Here is a 21,565-nt window from a genome sequence, read left to right as displayed (position 1 = left end):
GGGGGCGTTCCAGCCAGAGAGGCACAGGGCTGTCCATGAAGGGACGCGCCAATGTCAGGGCCCAGCACCTGGGAAGCTGGAGCCACACCGATTCCAAGCACTCCTGGCGGTCCCCTGGGCGAGGCCCGGAATGCTGCAATAAAGGAGCATTGGGCGTCACAGTGGGGAGGCAGCAGGCATGTCCCGGCCACAGTGACCATGCCCCAGACAACGCATACAAACACGATGCTGGCAGGACCACTCCTAAGGGGGCCCCTCTCCTGTCCAACCAACACCCCAGCTCGGGCCATCCTGTCGAGGGCGCTTATCTTGGCAGCCGATTCCCTTCCAGGCACTCCAGTGAAAACAGGAGGTCCTGCGGCCCTACTCAGAGGCCACCTGGGCCAGCCAGCCACAGAGCCGGCCACGAGCTTCTGCACGTAAACCCCACTTCAAACCATCACTGAATCTCCAAGGGCAGTAGCAGCTAAGACTCCTCCAAACTGCAAACAAACAGTCTTCCCGGAGGCCTGCCTGGCTTTCCCTCTTGCCAGGTTAAAACTGCTGTTCAGCTCGTTACTTACCAACGAACACCCTCTGCTCTCCCAGGAGTGCCATCCTAACCCTCTGGTACTTTTTCTGGCTGGCAACTCTCTGGTCTCAACTGAGGGTCTCTGCAGCCTGGCAGAAGCCGTGCACACGCGTGCACACATGCACACACATGCTCCCTGCTCACCTTCCTTCCAGACAGCCCTGCAGCTTGTTCAGCCCACATCTGTTGGACCCTGAAGAAAGCCTTCAACCCCAGAACACCGCATTCCAGGATGGGGGCATGTGTCCCCCACAGGGACCCAGCCTCCCTCTCTAGGTAGTGGAAGGTGGAAGATCTTGTTAGCTAAGAAAAGGACTTTGGTTCCACCCTAAAAGGCCAGTGCGATGTAAACACGAGGGCGGGGTTTCCTGCAATCAGGTTTAGTGAAATTTGAACCCTGGAGGCTCAGGAGGCGGGGATTCTATTCGAGAGCCACCCAGCGGGACCAATGTGCCCTCCCAAGCCTCCGGGGCCGACAAGCTGACGTGCGGAGCCAGCACCAAGCTGCCTGGGTTTACAAACCACAGTTTCAGCATCATCGTTTGCTTTCTTCGGCGTATCCACCAGGAAGTCTTTGCCTTTACACCCTCCATCTCCTGGGGCTGTGTCTCTCTTTCAAGCCCAATGCGGCCAAGTTCACCGTCAGTGTTAACTGCACACGGCCTATCTTTCAGGGATTCCTTGCACACCCAGACCTCCACGTGCTGCCCAGCAGCGCCTCTGCACCTCAGGCCTCTTTATGTGCAACTTAGGTGGGCTTCAGCGAATGGTTTCCCCCTGTGCTTTGATCGCATGTTGGTCACAGCACAGCCACACGCTCCGAGTCTTAAATGAACCTAAGACACCAGAGCAAACAAGCAAAGCCGTTCTGATGCCTTCAGGATCCCACAGCACAACTGGAACCTTCACAAACGTCACCACCCAATCAGCCTGAGTGGGGGGAGACGGGACAGAGCCAGCAGGTCCCAGACACAGGTTTCTCCAACAAAGCCCCCAAACGGCCATCAGGGCACAGGTTACGCTCGTGCTCAGGAGAAAGCGTCTCTTTTATTGCGGAACACAATGCACTGCTTGTGCAAGAAGGTCTATTCAGTTTGGTGTTCGGCAAAGGGTCCTGACCAAGCCCCGTTCCTGTCGAGGGAACTGACATCACTGTGCCCACTCTGCAAATAACACTGTCACTGCAATAAAGGAAGTGACTAACTGATCACACAATACTTTGCGTCAAAGAATTCACATCAAAAGAAAAGACGTTAGAAACGGAAATCTGAAAGATCTGGTTTGAGGACTGAGACAAATGGGGCCTGGCCGCGTTGTAGCCAAGGTCATGTCCAGAGGGGGTGGAGGTCCTAGCCTTCTACAGGAGAGAGTCTTAAAATCAGACCTCTGCATCCCAAAGCTGACAACCGTGTGAAAAAAAACACAGAATAAGGTACTGACAATGAGGAAGAGACAGAAACGCTGTACCCCGGCCGGTGGTCTCTTTTCTCCATTTCTAACAGAACGAAGCTGCCTGACTAGTTGTGTGTCAAAAGAAGCCTGGCCTTTCGTGTGGCTCATTTTCTACTGCGTGGGGCGCAGGGTGGGTTTTCCTCATGTTGACGGCAGCTTCACAAATGAACCACGACAGCCTCCATGAATGCATGGCAACTGGCACCAGTGTGACCTTCAGATCTTGGCAGTTGTGCTGCTACTTGCGCCCAAAACACCGTCATGTTTCCTCCGCTCCCACCTGTGGGTTTCCGTCACACAGAGCCCATTCAGGCTGTTAGTGTCAACCTCTCCTGAAACAACATGGTCTTGCGACACTCTGCTGTTGTGTGGCCAAAAGGGAGCTCTGTGGCTCAGTGTTTTTGAAAGGCCTCAAACCTTTCAAAGCTACAGAGGTAGAATTTTGTGCATGGGGTTACCTAACTGATACTGAAAAAGACTTGGTGGGTTCCCGAATGTTCCTGGGAGGAGTTGGCAAAGTGGGACAGGAGACTCGCAAAAAGTTGTGTGATTCCTGGTGTAAGACCCATAAAGACAGGAGAAGTATCCGGAAAAGGAAAACCAACTGGGACTAAAAGAAGTGGAAATTTCACAAAGTAGCAGGAAAGATTGGCAGTATCAGAACAGCCCAAGGTCAAAACACGCATAAGAAGGTTCATAGCAGCATTAATCACAATAGCCAAAAGGTGGAAATAACCCTAATGCCCACCTGCTGATGAATGAATCAACACAGTGGGGTCTAGCCACACTTTGGAACGCTATTCGGCCATAAGAAACGAGTGACGTACCGAAACAAAATGAATGAACCCTCAAATCATCAGGCAAAGTGAAAGCCACACACTGCCTGATTCCACTTGTGTGAAATGTCCAGACGAGGGAAATTCACAGAGAAGGAAGACGAGGTCACCTGGGGCTGGAAGAGAAGTGCTGGGGAGTGACTGCCAGTGGGCATGGGGTTTCACTTGGGGCTGATAGAAATGTTCTGGAGTTAGAAAGCGGTGACAGTTACCAGGCCAGACCCGGCCCCAGGCCCCAGAGGGACAGCTGCCCACCACGAGGCCGGGAGAGGCAGCTCTGCCCCCGCCCCACTCCTTCCAAAACTCCTTTGCCTCTGGAAGTGCGTGCTTTCCCTCCAGCCCCTCCTGAAGTGCCTGCTTGGACTCCTAGAGCTACAGGACATAGAGTCTGACCCCAGGAACACCCTCATTGCCACCATCAATTCCATCGCCAAGAGAGCATCCCAATAAGTGGCAGAGACCCATTTATTTAAAAGGAATAGGCACGTGATAACTGGCTCTACGGAGACAAAACAAAGGATTTTCCCGGCTGCCCCTTCTTACAAAACACCTCCCCTTTCCCTTAATTCATGGAGAACTTCTCCCTCTTGAGGACCCCTGGGCCCGCTCCAATTTGCAGCCCTTTCCAAAGGGAGCGTGTGATAAAGTCACATACATGGGATGTGAAAGCCCACCCCCTCCATTTGGTAATCTGAAGAGATGGGAGGCAGGGTGATACCACAGCGGGCAAGAGATGGAAGGAGGGGATGCGTGCACGTGCGGGGAGGAGGACGCTCACGTGCAGCTCAGCCCCTTTCTCTCTCAGGCTTTTGCTTCTGGAGGTCAAATACTTCAAGTCTGGAGTCATTCCCGTATTGGAGACATTGCCAAAATGCCTGAGCCCTGCCTTGGCAGAAATGCACCTGCAGGCTCTGCAGGGAAGGCTGCAATCCTGCGCGTTACTGAGGAAGTTCTCCCCACGGAGGACACAGAAGGCAATTCACCAGATTGGATCTGAGCTTAACTCACCCAGCCAACGTGCCACTGTCCAGGCCGGGAGGGGAGCGGCCGGGAGGGGCTCGACTGAGATGCAATCTGGTAAAAGTGGGTCTGCAAGAGCTTTTAAACAAGGGGACAGGAAACAAACCCCTCACCACGCCACATGTACACACTCGCTGAGTTCACTCTTGGGGTTTTAGGGAAACCAGGGGGTCGGGCCCACTTCCAGTCTCATCTCTCAGAGAACCCACCAGCAGTCAGAACCCATCAGCTGCTGGTCCCCAAGGCAAGGCGCCAGTGACAGAGCGCTCCAGAGACGGGATGCAGGGCACGGGCGGGGATCCCCGGGTGACTGCTGCTAAAGCAGGTGCAGCATCAAAGGGCAGGAGCGATGCCGACGCCAGTCATAAAGGGCAGGAGGAAAAAGTGAGAGCAGGATAAACATGCATTTGGCTGGAGTCTAGGGAGGTACTGGAGCTGCGGGCAGGTCAACAGCCACCTGCCTTTCAGAACCCTGCCCCAGAGCACAGGACACGCTCGCTCCTGCGGTGGGTCCCACAGCCCAAGGGATGGGGGCAAGTTGGGGGCCAAGGACCCCGGTGAAATCAAGCCAACTCTCAGTGCCTCTGTTCACTGTCTGTCCTGGGGTAATGCTACTTAATGCTTCCAGCCATCCCTGGGAGACTGACACGGGCTAATTCATGCAAACTCGTCCAGGACGACATGAATTCTGAGTCGATTTCTCTGACACCACTTGGGCTAGAAAAGCAATGGATTCTGAGATGGCAGCTCAGGGCCAGTCATGACTCATTAACAGCTTCTGACATCGCACTTAACTCTTCTGGCAGGATCCAGTCCGTTTCAAAAAGCTAACACCCGAAAGACTTTATGGTTCTTAGCACAGATGGTGAGACTCTTGAATTTCAGATAAGATGAAGCCATGGCCCTCCATCCCAACTGCTGCCTGAAATCCCTTATCAAGGGAGGATTAACTCTGGGTCAGGGGTTCACACCTGGAAGGGGACCTGGCAAGGCCAGGGGGTCAGAGGCTGTAAATCAAGAGAGCACAAGGAGGGTGCTTGCTGAGGTCTGAGCGAGAGGCCCACCTCATCCATCTAAACTGGCAAATGCCATCAGCATTTGACACAGCGTGGGCTGGGTTAACGCCGTTACTCTGCTCTGAACCGACAAAGCAAGCCATGCTTGGAAAAGCCTGGCTGGGCGCAGGATCTAAGCAAATTCTTCTCAGTCTGGATACAGAGAGTGGAGGCGTTCAGTGAATGGTGGCTGTGGCCAGACACTGATGACACATACACACACGTGTGCACACACACACACACACATACACACATGTACACTGATGAGGCAGCCCCTAAGTTCTGGAAGCTCAGCCAACAGCGTTCCCATTCTGCCAGTGGGGAGCCTGGCCTTGGACAGAGAACAGATCCAGGACCTAAGGTCTGATCTGCCAGATTCCAATGGACCCTCCTTCTGCTAAGTCACCAAAGCTTGCTTTGCTTTTCCAAATCTCAACACCCAACCACAACTTCTGGGAAGAAATGCTTTCAAATCCATTTTCAAAATGGCAACACCTAAATGTCACAACTGGATCTGGCACTTCTGACTCTGCACACACCCCGTGGCCAGCCGCTTCCTGACCCAACTTGTCAGCAGGCCAACTGCCGCAGGCTCTGCAAAGCGTCCTGCCTGGGAGAGTGAGAGGACTGCGTCTTATTGCGAAGGTGGTGAGAAATCGAAGTCTCCCTCTCCTGCAGCCAGCCCCCACGAAGCTCAGGGACAACTGTGGTCACCTGGGAGGCCGAGTCTGAACGACAGGATGTTTATAAGGTAGCAGCTTGAAGTGGCAGAACCAAAACCTGGGGGACGGTGGCCCCCGTCTACGCAACCTGGAATCCACGAGTTTTACCGGTGGCCAGAAACTCATTCATTGGTTAAAGCCGGGAACAGAGGAAAGGGGGGCACAGCAAGGCTTCATGCCCAACCGTGGGCTGTTCTGGAAGCTTCCCTGCCCCAACCCCTGAGTTGGATCTGGCGGAGAGTCTTAGTCATCTACCTCCTAAATAGGAAGCCGCCTACTGCCCACCCAGAGCCACACCCGAGTCCAGGGCCTCCAGAAGCCTCTTCACTGCTGCCCTCCTGTCTGGGCCCTGACACCGCCCTTCACCCAGCGCCTGCCGCCTCCTGCAGCATGCCTGCAATGAGGCAGGTAAACGCCGGGCTCCCCCACGCCCCCTTCCCGCACCCCTGCCTACAAGAGCCATCTTCCTGCATCTCCCTCAAATACACAGGCTGAGTAGCTGCCTCTCTTCCATACTTCCCTAATTCCTGGCACCTAGTCCTCCCATGGCACACGGGGCACCTTATGGCCACGGCTGAGGTAGACAGAGAGATAGGTACACATACACACACTTGCGTGCACGTACACATGCACACATGTACACATAAACACACACATGAACACATACACACCATGTACATTAAATGCACACAGACACAGACATATATATATACACATACACATATATATGCACACACATACACATATATATACACACACTCACATATACACACACACACATATGCACACATACATACACAAATACACACATAGGTATGTCTTCCCCATGAGGTCTGCTTATCTTCTCTCCCTGAGCTCATCACAGCACCAGAAACACGGCAGCCCTAAGGAAATATGAGATGCGTGAAAAAAGGAAAATGTATGCAGAATAGAAGAGAACTCCCAGAGCTGGGGTGATCTCTAGGATGATCTAATTAAAATAGGCCATCTCAGACAAGCACGTGCCTCGTCGAGCGAGACAGAAAGAGCAGGAGAGCAGCCCCAGAGCCGCAGCCCTCGTGGGAGAGAGGGGCAGGGCTGTGCGCGCTTGCTTTGCTGGGATCCTGCGTCACTCCCGGCCTCCAGCGGGGGCTCAACACTGCCTCTGGGTGTGGCACCTCAGTCCAGGGACCCGTGCGGTGCGGCGGGCACCCCCCCCAGCCATCACAGCCTCTGCTGGCGCAACGCGCTCTGTGCCACAAGAAGTTGTAGCAGCAGCGACATTCATCGTTGAGCAGCGTCAGCACCAAGATGAGAGACGGGAACGGAAACGTTTTCTGGGTGGAACAGAAAAGTCACCAGAGCCGAGAGCAAGGCCCCACTTGGTGTCGCCATGCCGTGCTTCCACCTGACCGTGCAGGGAAAGACAGACACGTGCCTCTCCCACGTCTCAGGCTGCCACACGCCTTCACCGACCTCATGTCAGACCAGGGTCTCCATCAATCTCTGGGCTTCAGAGGAAGTGATAACACTGTTTATAGGACCCCGTCATCTGAAGGATGTGCTCAGTGCCTCATGGTGATCATTTCACTGCATCCTCTCAGCAGCTCTGGAGCTACACTATTCCCACTGTGCAGAGGAGGAAAGGACACAGTAACTTGTCCAAGGCCACACAGCACAGGCAGAGAGGCAGGAAACCAAACCCAGGCAGCTAGGGCAGAGCTGTGACTCTTAGACCTCCCTGGGACAGGCCGGCTGTGGTCCCTGGGCGCAGAGGACTTAGCCCCGCGGGAGGGACAAAAGGAACAGAAACAGTAAGTACAGCCAATCCCCATCATTCATGATTCCACATCTGAAAATTCACCTGCTCACTAAGAATTCCTCACCTGTAAGCCTCAAATCAATACACACAGCATCTTCGTGGTCACTCACTGACGTGCACAGAGCGCCAGAAGTTTCCAGGGTCCCACACACAGGCCCGTAGCTGTGGTGGAACAAAGGCACCTCTGCCTTCTCCTTTCAGCTCTCACACCATAAAGTGGCCTTTTCCAGGCCTATTTCACGCCACACCTTTTGCATTTCCGTGTACTTTGTTGGTGCTTTTTCTATTTACAGTGGCCCCCCAGCAAAGAGCTGAAGCGCTGCTCCTCAGAGCCGGAGGCCATGAGGTGCCTTAGGGAGGAACCACGGGTGTAGATCAGCTCTGCTCAGGCATGAGTTACAGGGCTGCCAGCCAGGAGTTCAAGGTTAATGAACCACCAATATAGAGTCGGTAAGGTGTCTTTAGACAGAACAGCGCTCGCTGCCCTGTCCTGTCACCCGACGCAAGTGGGGCTGCCCAACGCAGCTCAACTCCATTTCCTGGGCCCCGAGCAGAGGGCTCACCGTGCAGCCGGGGCCCCGAGGGCAGCGCCCAGAGATGGTCAAGCCCACTGGGGTAGACAGTCACATCTGTCCAGAAGCTCGCCACCCAGTGCCCTAGAAATATATCTTTTCTCTTCAAACTGCCTAGAGGGGATTATGCTGTCTGCAGGCCTCACCCTGGCCCAGGGACCAGCAGGTTTTCAGCTGGAAGGATGAGGTTTGCACCAAATAGCAATGGGGTCAAACAGACCCAGACCTGAGTCCCGTTTCCACGGTCTCTGTCCTGCGTGATCTCAAACACATGACAACTCACTCAGCTTCACCCGTGATCACCAAGAGTACACAACCCCGAATGGCTACCAGGACCCCTCACCAATGTCTAGCTTTTGATTTCTCTGGGGAACTGCCCCCTTTACCTCTAAAATGGGTCACCGGTTCTGACGTGGATTAAATAAAATGGCATAGGAGAGGCTCCGGCAGGCTGCCCCGCTGTCTGCCCTCAGCCCTCCCAACTTCTCTCTCCTTGAAATAGCGCCCCACGAAATGCTGATGGGGCAGCAGGACCCCCATCACCCCGCCAGGGCCACAGAGCCGGGAGCAGAGGAGTGACTCTCCACAATGAAGACAGGACACTTGGAATCACTTGTCCACATCCTCACTCAGACATAAAAGGGGGGGGTCAAGGTCCCTGACAGAAGGCCACTGTGGAGGGTCCATTCCAGGACAGCAGGGATTTCCAAAGATAAATACAGCTTACGTAATGCTTCTGTGTGCGTGTGGTTTTTTGGTTCTTTTTTTCAATCGGTAGGGACTAGGCATGGAAGTGCAGATAGAAGAGAGGGCTGCAACATCATTTTCTAGCCCAAAGACACGGTTCTATAGGCTACCAAACCCTAGAGAGAGTTTTGCCCTGGTGGAAGCATGGCTGAGACCCTGTTTCCTGCCGGCCAAGGCCCCCGCCTTTGCAGGTCTAGGGGCCCAGTTGCGCCTTCTTCCAGGGACCCAAGCAAGGTGCTGCAGCTCCAGGTGAGAGCTCAGGGCATCAGCAATGAGTTCACCGATGCAGGTCAGCCTCACCGAGGAGCCCTGGAGAGTTGGGGGAAGGGAGGGAACTTCAGGGAGGGTAATGTTTCCACGTGAGGGAAGCTGTGTATGCTTTCTGGAAGGTGGCTATGCAAGGGTCTGCAGGGCCTTGGCAGCAGGGGCCACAGAGGCAGCACTTAACAACCATGAGAACTCGGAACGCCACATGAGTTCCACCGAGGTCAAGTGCAACTGAGGAGGGGCCAGATCCGGGTAGGGGGTTAAGAGGTACAAACTATTATGTATATGATAAATAAGCTACAGGATATATTGTACAGCACAGAGAATATAGCCGATATTCTATAATAACTATAAATAGAGTATAACCTTTCAAAATTGTGAATCACTGTGTCGTACACCTGTAACTTAGATAATATCGTACACCAAGTATACCGCAATTTTGGCTTCCCTGGTGGCGCAGTGGTTGAGAGTCCGCCTGCTGATGCAGGGGACCCTGGTTCGTGCCCCGGTCCGGGAGGATCCCTACATGACGCGGCGCGGCTGGCCCCGTGAGCCATGGCCGCTGAGCCTGCGCGTCCGGAACCTGTGCTCCACAACGGGAGAGGCCACAACAGTGAGGGGCCCGCGTACCACACACACAAAAAAGTATACCTCAATTTTGAAAAAAAGTAGTTTCGAGAGGTCTAAGAAAAAAAATCAAGAGCTCTTGAGAACCCCTCTGATGGAACGCAGTGTGGTGGATGGACCCGGCACTGCAACAGTGCTTAGAGGTACGTGCAGACGCTTGACAGGGGCTCCAAGGGAGCAGTCAGGTGATGAAACCAGACAGGGGCCACCCCTGCTGTGAAACACACAGCCGGCATTTAGAAACCGCGCCTGAAGGACAACAGTGACGCGGGCTTCACCTCTAGACAGCAGGAGGGTCTGCATCGCAAAAACACTGACGCGAGCCCAGACACCCCCGGTGCACAAGTAGAGGAGCCTCACGCCCCCTGGCGTGGACCGCAGACATCCCCAGCCGCCGGTCCCGGCATCAGCAATGAGTTCACCGATGCAGGTCAGCCTCACCGAGGAGCCCTGGAGAGTTGGGGGAAGGGAGGGAACTTCAGGGAGGGTAATGTTTCCACGTGAGGGAAGCTGTGTATGCTTTCTGGAAGGTGGCTATGCAAGGGTCTGCAGGGCCTTGGCAGCAGGGGCCACAGAGGCAGCACTTAACAACCATGAGAACTCGGAACGCCACATGAGTTCCACCGAGGTCAAGTGCAACTGAGGAGGGGCCAGATCCGGGTAGGGGGTTAAGAGGTACAAACTATTATGTATATGATAAATAAGCTACAGGATATATTGTACAGCACAGAGAATATAGCCGATATTCTATAATAACTATAAATAGAGTATAACCTTTCAAAATTGTGAATCACTGTGTCGTACACCTGTAACTTAGATAATATCGTACACCAAGTATACCGCAATTTTGGCTTCCCTGGTGGCGCAGTGGTTGAGAGTCCGCCTGCTGATGCAGGGGACCCTGGTTCGTGCCCCGGTCCGGGAGGATCCCTACATGACGCGGCGCGGCTGGCCCCGTGAGCCATGGCCGCTGAGCCTGCGCGTCCGGAACCTGTGCTCCACAACGGGAGAGGCCACAACAGTGAGGGGCCCGCGTACCACACACACAAAAAAGTATACCTCAATTTTGAAAAAAAGTAGTTTCGAGAGGTCTAAGAAAAAAAATCAAGAGCTCTTGAGAACCCCTCTGATGGAACGCAGTGTGGTGGATGGACCCGGCACTGCAACAGTGCTTAGAGGTACGTGCAGACGCTTGACAGGGGCTCCAAGGGAGCAGTCAGGTGATGAAACCAGACAGGGGCCACCCCTGCTGTGAAACACACAGCCGGCATTTAGAAACCGCGCCTGAAGGACAACAGTGACGCGGGCTTCACCTCTAGACAGCAGGAGGGTCTGCATCGCAAAAACACTGACGCGAGCCCAGACACCCCCGGTGCACAAGTAGAGGAGCCTCACGCCCCCTGGCGTGGACCGCAGACATCCCCAGCCGCCGGTCCCTGCGAGCCCAGAGATGCACAAAGATGGGCACTGGTGGAGTTACCTCCACAAGACTTGCTTTTGGCTATTTAATGTCTGGATGAAAGTAATTGGACAAAAATGTTTTGATTCTTCTCTCCCAAATCAGGTCTGTTCTCAACTGGTGGTTGAAAAAGACGAAAGGCCATGATCCCTATTCTTTGAAATCAGCCTCCAGGGGCTTCTTTCTATAAACCTGGCAGATGCCACCCTTCACTCCTTTCCTCCTTCATGATACTTGTGACCCAAACTGCATATCCCGTGGCAAAGAGAGAATATGTTTGAGAGAGACAGACTCACAAAAACAGAGATTAAATGATGCAGCCACATAACCAGGACACCAGTGTAATGAGCAAACAGAAATAAAACCAAGCCTGATTCCCACGAGTGCCCTCAGACTCACAACGGCAGCGGTCCTGGACGGCAGGCTTCCCAGCCTCCAAGCAGACTGCAAGGAGATTTCTGATCTAAATGTGAACAGGCTGCTTTTTGGGGGCCCTATTCTCTGGTAACTGACACAACGTAACCAGACTCACCTTCACCGTCTGCACTCAGGTTCTCGTACGAGTCCCAGCGGATCAGTGGGTCTGCCGTGTTGAAGTCCACAATCACCCCATGGTCGTTTTGCAAATGTTCACACCCTGCAGGGCGGTGGGACGGGGGCAACGGGCGTTAGTTAGAGAGAAGCCGGTGCCTCTGGGCATCTGCCAGCGATGAGGCAGAGAAGCCGCCGCATCTGAGTGTCCAAGCCCAGCACTCTGATCCACGCCCCCTCCCACAAGCCCTCCAGTAATCAGAGCTGCTGTGCACTGTTTGGGATGAACTGAACAACAGTGAACACCACTTGGCAGGAAGGAAAGACGAACATCGGTCCTCCACCCCACCGGGTACGGGGCTCTGGGCGCTGTTTCTGCACTAAGGGATCACCCGGATGGCTTGGCAGGTCAAGGACCCAGAGGCACCCAGAGGATCGGCCTCAGGGCAGGTGGACGGGAGGGGCGGGTTTGGGCCCTCCCTCGAGGCTCCCTGATCATTCTGAGAATGCCAGGCGGGTTTCTACCCCATAGCCTTGCATTTAATAGTTCATGCCTAAATCTACGGCACTGGGTGCTTCTTTTCCACAGCTATTAAAAACTGAATTAAAACTTTCACGAGTATGGATCTTGGCGATGGAAATGAACCATTTGCCTCCACGATAAAGGGACTGATTTCTCTTTCAGTGTATTTTTAGAAGAAAGGAGAGAGTCTGTTTTGCTCATAAATATTTGCAGTCTACTATATTTCTAATCCTCTTTAAAAATATGTAGCTGTTTGTTGAGCGAGAAGTAAACAGGGCATCAAGACACGGCCCCAGTCCTAAGGTTCTGGGCCCTTCCTTGGGTGAGCCACACCATCTCTGGGGTCTTATTGACCCACCTGGGCCCTACTGTCTCTAAGGCAATGCCCTCCCACTGTCTAATATCCTACTATTTTTTAAAATATATTATATTTCCAATTATGTGCAGAGGTGGGAAGCCAGGCAGAGGCCCCAGCATATGCATCACCTAACCAGGTCAGCATCCTGCCCCCTGGTTGTAGCATCCTGCATTCTACCCACCTTGAATCTTCTCAGGAGTGGCTGAGAAGACTAACTCAATCTTCCCATTATCAGGAAAACGGTCATCTAAAATAGAAATCTTATGTCAACAAATTTGGAGACAATGAGACAGGAAAGGGTGGATGAATTTTGTCCTCATATTCCAACCAGGACAACACCCTTCCCAAACCCCCAACAGCGCACCAATGACAGTGGTAGTATCAGCAGTTTCACCATTTCTCTAGAAATTTTTCTTCGTTGGGTCAGTTGCCAGTCTTTTGTGAGACTGGTAATGACTTTGTCCACAGGCTGACTTACGGGTGGAGCGGGGGAGAACAGCGAAAGAAACACATGAGGCCGCCGGGGGTCGCCCGCCGAGGGTCCACTCCCCACACCCCCAGTCTGGACTCGGGGCAGGGACCTCACCTTTGCTGGCGTTGTCCAAATCCTCCTTTGCAAACACAAGTCCATAGCCCTGAACAGCCCCGGTGTGAAACTGCAGGCGGAAAATGACGTCTCGGGTGGCCGAGCGGTACTTTTTGTGGTAGCACTTCACCTGGGGTAAAGAGGGTGCGTCCTCAGGGGAGCCCGTGCCCGTGGAAGGCGCCTGTCGGGGGGTACACAGGCCGCTCCCTTCCAGGAGGGGCTGGGAGTGCGCGCAGCCGCCAGCAGTTCCCGACCCAGGAGACGGGCTGCAAACGTCACCGCGGCTTTGGTCCTTCCGGAGGACACCTGTGCTGTTCCAACAGGACAGGAATCCCACAGTCCTCAGTCCTCAGACGGACCACACCTCTACTTTGGAAGACAGCTGAGGAATGAAATTCCGTGGCCTCTTCTTTCTCGTTTCATCTAAACTCTCCATGTTTCACCTTAAAGCCTTTCTGTTCTCATGAAAGAAGCAGGCGGTCACCACTTTCTGGACTACGCTCAATATTTATGTTGCGTGCTATAATTCAGAGAGAGAAAGAGAGAGATGGGGAGAAGGGAGAGGAAGGGAGGGGCAAGGGAGAGAGGCCTTGGAATTGAAATTCCACTGCTGGGCTGTCCAGACATCCTGAATGGTCACTTGAGACCAGTCTCCAGAATCACCAGGGATGTGATTTGAACTCAGGCTGTGGTTCCGTGGCCCTAGGTCCCTGGAAGCAGCTCAGGCCCCTGGAGTGACTGTGCTGCTATGGAGGGTGGAAGCACCCCTTCCTGGCACGTGGCAGGGAAGGGTGGGCAGGGGAGAGGCCCTGGTGTCGTTTCCCACCTTTACACGGGGGCCTCCCTGCCCCTGCCTGAGGGGTCTGTGGACGGCGCTGGCCACGAGGAGGGCTCGAAGGTCATGGCGGGGTGGCGTGCTGCAGGAGAGGGGACCCTTCCTCCCTCCCACGGCAGGGCAGGGCTCCTTTCCAGGGTCCCCAGGGGTCCAAGACCAGAAGCAGGCTGGATCTTGCCCTCAGACACTCAGCAGAGGTGGCCACTCCCTGCACTGAGCATGCCCGGGAGGAGGGGAGTCTGGAGGTGCAGGGACCTCAGAGGCAGCCATGCTCACAAAAGAGACTCTGCTCGGAAAAAGCCGGGCTTCAATGATTCTGTGCAAGGTCACTGACCGTCCAGACCAGCGATGCGGGAGGATGCCGCAGGTGACCGGTCTGTAACCCTCACCAGTGAAACCACCACTCGAGAGAAAAAATAAAGGCCCAAGGAGCCGCGGCCAGCGTGTCGGGAACTGTGCCCCTTAGGGTAGACCCAGAGGTCGTCTACCTTTGTGCTATCTACAAGGAGGCAGTCTGATGAAAAAATGTAAACAGACCGTCAGGGGAGTGTTTCACGTTGCCAAACACGAGCTGAGCATTGACGAGGCGGGAGGTGCCAGGCGGCCTGTGCACACGCGGCCAGTGGGGATCCAGACTCAGGCCTGGCCTTCGCCTCTGGCCAGGGAACCGGCCAACGAGAATTCTGCAGAAGCGTGAAACCTTCAGTTTGCTTTCCAACAGCAAATGGATCGCCGGCCGCAAGTCCTCTCCCACCCGGTCTGGGGTCTCTGGATCCTCAGCAGGGCTCCCTCAAAGGCTGTCCTCTCAGCCTTCCTTCCAGAATGTGCTACCTGCATCCTCACCCCTCCAAGGCCCTCGCCCCACACTGACCGCGCTGACCGCTCAGCAGAGGTCCCACACGTGCTGCGGTGGAGACTCCCACGCAGAGGACGTGCCCATCTCTGTGGGGTGATGGACCGCCCCCTCTCCGTTTGCCTTTTTCCACTGGTACCTTGGAAGTACGAGGGAAAAAGGGGAGAAGACTAGAGAAAAGGAAAGAGAGTTTCAGGCGCACACCAGTCTGGCCCTTAAATCTTTATCAATACTGAGGCGGACTGAGGCTGTAAAATAACCCAACAAGGCCTCCAGAAGCTGACATCCACTGAGGGAAGCAGCCCCAGGCCAGCCCACAGGGTCACGCTACACAGAGCTGGCAGCTCCCCCAAGCTGGCACCAGGTGCCTGTGGGCAGGCAGAGCCCCAGGTGGACACGGGGGCGTCGCAGGTGCTGGGTAAAGAGGCATATGCAGCCTCGGGGCAGCACAGAAGGCCCAACGACAGCTCCCTTTCAGGGACACCTTCTCCTGCTCTGAGTTGAAGCGTTCATCCTGCAGGCAGCTCTTGACGGCTGCTCATGCCAACCAAGAGCCCCCAGCCCCGGCTCCCACCTTCCCCAGAACCCAAGACGTTCTGTGGACTCCCCTCCTCTGGTCTCACCATCACTCATCACAGCATCATCACAGCAGACACACACACACACACACACACACACACACATACACACACACACGAATCCCAGCCCACTCCAGGCACCAGGCAGGGGAAGGCAGACATCACCACACACCCTGGGGCACGGGTGGGACAGCAAACAGGTTCACCCTCCCTAGGCTGCTAGCTCCCAATCATTCTGGGGCACAGGCACCTCCCCAGGCCCAGCATGACTCTAGTGTCTAGTGTTTTTCACACGACAAGGGTTCAGGGTGGAAGGAACAGCGGGGTATCCCACTGCCACAGAGCAGCCGCCCTCTGCGCATACGTGCCCTCGCCGAAGGGTTTCCGGGGCCTCCTGAAAACCCTCGCTGGTGGAGACCTGAGCCCTCCCCATACTCCCGCCCGTCGTTTCACCATGGACTCCTCTTCCCACTGCCCAGGATGGTACCCGCCATCCCCTCCAGTCCTCCTGGCCACCTCAAGAATGACCCCCACTTTCTCCTGAAGGAACAGAAAACCGCAGACGTCTCGGTCACGTGGGGTCCTGGCAGCTCCAACAGGAAAGGAGATGGACCCACCCAGCAGGAGACCCGCCCGGGGGGCCTCTGGCACCCCCTGCAGAGCCAGGAACGATGCATCATCTGCACCAATAAATCTTAGTAGCATCAGTGACAAGAGACCAGAATCAGGCTCCTAACACTCCATGGAAAGAACCGTCAACATTTTGCTTGACAGTAGTGCCCAAAATGCGCCTTTTAAGGTATAAAGTATTGGTAACATTTTGCAACAATTAGAGATTGAGGTCTGTAATACCCCCTTCATCCCTCCAGCTTAGCCGTTCTGTTTACCTAGGTCTCCCCCAGAGAGTTTCTAAGAACACATCAATCCTCTGCCTTTGGATTTTAGAATACCTGCATTTGAAACAACAATTTCAACGCACTTTGCTGGTGGCCCCGGTGGCTGTCTACACAGGCATCAAGGAATGTGCGTCCTCAAAGATGATGCTACAGCCACACATGCTTAAAGGCTTAATAAGCTTGATGGCTGCCTACCTAAGTGAAAATACCTGCATTATCCAGCGCCAGCACTAACCATGATTTCACTTCACTTGGAGGTGAAAATGATTTCAGAGGGTGGCAAGGCTGTAACTCACTTCCTAAACCATTAGTAGGTCAGCAGTACTGGCTGTGAATGAAAACACAAGTAGGTCCACTGGGCTGAGATGAAGAACGGATCAGGCCCGATCCACGTCCAGGAGACCCACGGCACAGCGACGGAGAAGGGTGCGCGCACAGCAAGTCCCAGGACAAAACGGCACAACAGAAGTCCTTTAACGACCCCCGCGGGAGCAAATCCAGAGAGGCCTGCAGACGCCTTCATCTTCCCTGATCTTACGTAAGTGCCCTTAGCAAGAAACAATAAACTAAGGTGCTGTTTGTTTGCAATGGCTCCTTGAGAAAGGTTCCCTCTGTTTAGAAGTCAGGTCGCTGGAGCCAGGTCACGGAGCCCCGCCCCACGAGGACAGAACGTAAGTGGCCATGGGGTTTGCACAAGCAGAGGCAGCAAGACGAGGCATGTGGATGGGAAAGTGTTTACAAGCCCATCAGGGCTCTGGACCACAGCCAGGCTCCTGACGGGCCTGCGGCCCATGCGAATTCCTTAGCGAGGTTACATAATGACACGGCTGTACTCTCGAACGCCTCTGCCCTCCCACCCGACAGGAGCATGTTTACTGAACACCTGAGGCTCTGCCCTTTAGAAGTTCTGGGGTGGTCTCGAAAATCTGACCCTCAGTGCAAGCACATCGCAAAGACGGGCGGGTCAGGTGTGCAGTGGGAAGGTGCGCACGGACAGGCTGGCAGTGTCCAGGCAAAGCTGGACAGCGGGTGGGTGTCACCATGGCCCCCAGTGACAGCCCTCCCGCCAGCCCCCAAGTCGAAGGAATGACAGACGGAGCCCCCTCCACTTTCCCACGTAGCATTCTCAACCCAAAGAGCTGATGAGGCCTTACTTCTTATAAACTGGACCCCTGTTACCTCTGTTAACCAGTCTCAATGCAGAATCCCTCACGAGGAAAGAGGCAGGTTTACCTGTGTACAAGGCCGGCATTTACCAAAATCAAGGAGGGGAAAAAAAAAATCAAAGGACAACATTCCACCTCACAGGATGGTGATCAAAGTGTCAACCTTCCCTGGGAGCTCCCTTCCACTTTCCAGAGCAGAGGCAGGCTCTGCAGACGCCAGAGCCCAGCTGAGCCCTCTGCAGCTGGGGGGTGGGTAGCCTATAAAAGCATTCTCTGCAGCTTAGGATTCTGTCCAAGTCACAATCGTTGCCAAATTCTTGATGAGAAATTAAACCGCCTACACATTTGAACCTTTACACAGAAAAGGCCCTGAAACATTCCCCATCTGCAGCTTTCTCCACTGAAGGAACGCCCACTGGATCCGCAGAGGTGCGCACCAAGCGATGACTCCCTAAAACTGAAGGACAGGGCAAACCGAAGTGCAGGGGTCTCCCACAGTTCATCTGCGACCAGGGGCTTCTCCTGCCTGGAGACTCTGGAAACCAGAGCCAACCTGCACAGCAGGAGGGGAGACGGCTCACGCTACTCCCCAGGAAGCTCAACCAACACGAAGGAACGTTCTGCCGCCCACCTACTTCCCTGTGTTGATCCCTGAGGTCATTTTCAGGTTGAACCAACAGCCCTGGGATTCCAAGGAGTCCACAGATCATGCAGCATAATGTGTCGCCCAGAGATTATGGTCTGAGTGTGGGGATGCCCTGGGCCTGTGCTCCAGGCCGGACAGCACGGCCTCGGAGACCCTCCTCCTCGGACGCACTGGAACCCTCTCTCCCATCCGTGGACCTTCAGACCCTGCCTCTGTGCACCCGAGCACACACCAAATCCTACTTGCGCGAGAGTGATCTGCCAGCTCACCTCACTCAACAACTAGAATCTGAAGTCTTGGAAGTAGGACCTGTGTGTGATTCCCGTTCACATCCACCACGTCACCTGTTCAGGACACACGCTGTGGGGAATGAACGAGAGGACGAATGACAAATCAGAGCCTAAGGTGCCGGAGAACCAATGGTACCTGATTTCACTATTAACCTTACTAGAATAGGTCTATTCTAGAATGGGTTTATTCAATGGGCACAGGTATTACGGACTGAATTCTGTGCCCCCAAAGTTCATATGTTGAAGTCTTAAAGGTGGTTAAGGTAAAGTAGGGTTATATAGGTGGGCCCTAATCCAATCTGACTGGGGAGATCAGGACACACACACAACACACACACACACACACACACACACACACACACACACACACACACAGACACATGAGGGAAGATGATGTGAAGACACAGGGAGAAGAGAGCCATCTACATACCAAAGAGAGAAGCCTCGGGAGGAACCAGCCCTCTGACACCTTGATCTCAGACTTCCAGCCTCCAGGACACTGAGAAATGTCTATTGTTTAAGCCACCCAGTCTGTGGTACTTTGTCATGACAGCCCTGGGAAACGAATACAACAGGCTAGAGCTACTTTGAGACTTCTTAGAGATCAATAGCTAAACTAAACCTCCTAGGTAATCATTTCCACAAATGGTGCAAGGAAAAATTACCCTGTGTGATGGAAAACTACCCATGTCCAGCTGTAACCCGCATCGCCCTTCTCCCATCTGATAACGTTGCAAAAAATAAGTGCAGAGTGTACAAAAATGAACTGTAAACACAGGAAGTATAAATCAAATAATAATTCAGTCCGAAAATACTCCACGTTAAGAACGCATAAAGGTGCAGGAAGGGGCCGGTTTTATCAAGTTAAGCGTTTCCTGTGAAGAGATCCCTATTTGCCGGCCTTTCCAACGGAAGCAAAAATTCACAGACAGGGTGACTTCACGGCATAAAACATTCCCCTCAAGAGACCCCATGGCGACAGGACACCTGAATGCCAGACCTCTCAGGTTCCTGCAGCATCGCTCAGGGCTCATCCAGCCGGCTGTCCCCTCACGCAAGAGGCAGCTTGCAGTTCTTGCTGGGGTGTGAACTTGCCCAGGGACTCCCGCTTCAGGGGCGGGCTCTGGGCAGTAAGCTGGGGACGATGGCACACTGGGCACAGGGTCCCCTCTTGGATCCCAGCAAGCGTGAGCCACCACCCCTGAGGAGCACAATTACTGGCTCTGGAGAGGCTGGGACAAGTCAGCCGCCTGCCTCAAGGGCTGGGCACCCACTAGGGAGGCAGACGAGATACCCAGCCACGACGGATCATCAAACACGGCCTCAGGGAGGGCACAGCCATGTGCCCCAGTCGTGCCTGATGTGGGTGACACGGGTGGGAGGCATTAACAAGACCCAGAGGAAAGGCCATGGGGCCGTGTGCAGAACAAGCCAGATAATACAGGATCTCTCGGGCTAGGTGGCTGAGGGGGCAGGACACCCAGGGGATCCTATGCCACATACAGGAGCCTGGACCCTCTCCTCCCCCCGCGGGGAGGGCGCTGGGCCACGGCTGCGGGACGCCGTGCTCGGACGGGGTCACGCTGCGAGGCCAGGGCTCGGGGATTCAGGATGCATGTGGGTACAGGATCTGCACGACTGACGAGAGAAGTGGAGCCAGGGGACGCCAGGGCGAAGCTCCCACGCGGAGTCTGGGGAACCGGTGGGGACGGTCCTAGAAAGTAGCAGAATGGAGGCCAGGGGGCTGGCAGGCAGCAAGGGCTGAACCTGAGGCCCGAGGACGAAGGCAGAAGGAAGAAGAGGCAGCGCGGACCCAGCGAGAGAGACACGGGGCCAACAGGACCGGCACTCGCGGGAGACGGATGCCCAGAGGACAGCAGCGCGGAGACCGCCAGGAGCCGGAGGGGAACCTGGAGAGGGGCTCCGCAAAGAGAAAGGGCCCACGTGACACGCAGTGCCACAGAGACGGCCACGGGGATGCGGTCCCCGGGATGCGGACGGAGGGCAGAGAGAGGGCAGGGGCGGTTGGGCGTAAAGCATCCTTTGCTAAAACCTGGACAGAAAAGCGGGCAGGCAGAGGCAGGGGTGCCCACGGGGGAGGAAGGGCCTGATCGCCGGGCAGAGAGGGGCCAGCTCTTCCTCCCCAGAACCTCTGAGGAGGGGTGTAGCCCACGTGCTGAGGCCCACACCAGCCTTCTTGCCATCGCTCCCACTTGGGCCTGTGCCGCAGCCCACCTCTGTTCCCCCGTGACCGTGAGGGCGCCCCCCCCAGCGCTGTATGAGGAGGAGAGGTCCACCCACTCTGACGGCTCTAGGCCGACGGCCCCCTAGCCACACCGATGTCCACCCTTCACCCTCCCCACCCGGGCCTCGCGCGCCTCCAGAGGTCTCGGGCAGGTGCTCCCCGAACCCTCGCCGGCCCGACGCCTTCACCTGCAGCTGGCGCTTCAGGATGCGCCACTCAGCACCAAGCAGACTCACAAGTGTCGGCTGGAAGTGAAACTTTTCGAGCAGGGCCTAATAATCACACTTGCGGACTCGCGCAGAGAAGCAGCAAGGCAGGCACAGGCAAGGGCGAGTCCCATTCGGCCACTGGCTCAAAGCCACTTACCAATATACCTGAAAAGAGCCATGGGCTGAGCACACGCGGCCACAGGCGCCTTTCACGCGGCCATGGGTGCCCTGAGGCACCATCTTTCATCTGCAGACGGTGCAGGCGACCTCGTCCCAAACTCCCCGGTCGGTGCCTCCCTGCTGCAGCAGGGCCGGCTTCGACAAGCTCGCCACGTGCCGCGGGACAGCTCCCGGCGCCCGCAGTGGCACCGGCTGGCGGACACCAGCTGGTGTCTGCCAGCGCCTCCTCCCCCAGCCCCGCTTCCCAGCTCCCCAGGTCCAAACGGCAACCGCCCACCCGGGTCCCCTCAGAACGACCCCACCCGCCCGCTCAGACCACATCCCAGCTGAAGCTGGGTGCACGTGATGCTCAGGTAGGCCCCCTGCTCGCAGGCGGCGGTGCCGACGTGGGCCTAGGACAGCAGTGAGGCGCGGTAGGCGATCGCCCGGGGGCACGGGGAGGTGGTGGCCACCCCCAGGCCAAGCCTCAGTGGGCCCTGGGTCACAGCACGAGGCCCTCACCCCCACGGGCTGCCCCAGCTCATCTCATCCCCACGACGC

At 55.3% G+C, this 21,565-nt stretch overlaps 1 protein-coding gene across 1 annotated transcript in view; it reads right to left on the bottom strand.

Moving 5' to 3' along the window:
• Positions 1-21,565, bottom strand: part of TNS3 (tensin 3) — a 187,763-nt gene that overhangs the window by 86,417 nt on the left and 79,781 nt on the right. Inside the window, exons 13-15 of the mRNA XM_007463691.1 lie at positions 13,128-13,257; positions 12,723-12,788; positions 11,662-11,766 (exon numbers count right to left, since the gene is read on the bottom strand). Of these exons, the coding sequence (XP_007463753.1) occupies positions 11,662-11,766; positions 12,723-12,788; positions 13,128-13,257 (301 nt within the window). The remainder of the gene's footprint in view (positions 1-11,661; positions 11,767-12,722; positions 12,789-13,127; positions 13,258-21,565) is intronic.

The sequence above is a fragment of the Lipotes vexillifer genome, unplaced genomic scaffold (genome assembly GCF_000442215.2).
Source record: "Lipotes vexillifer unplaced genomic scaffold, Lipotes_vexillifer_v1.1 scaffold759, whole genome shotgun sequence".
NCBI lineage: Eukaryota > Metazoa > Chordata > Mammalia > Artiodactyla > Lipotidae > Lipotes > Lipotes vexillifer.
This window is presented reverse-complemented; position numbering and strand designations above follow the sequence as displayed.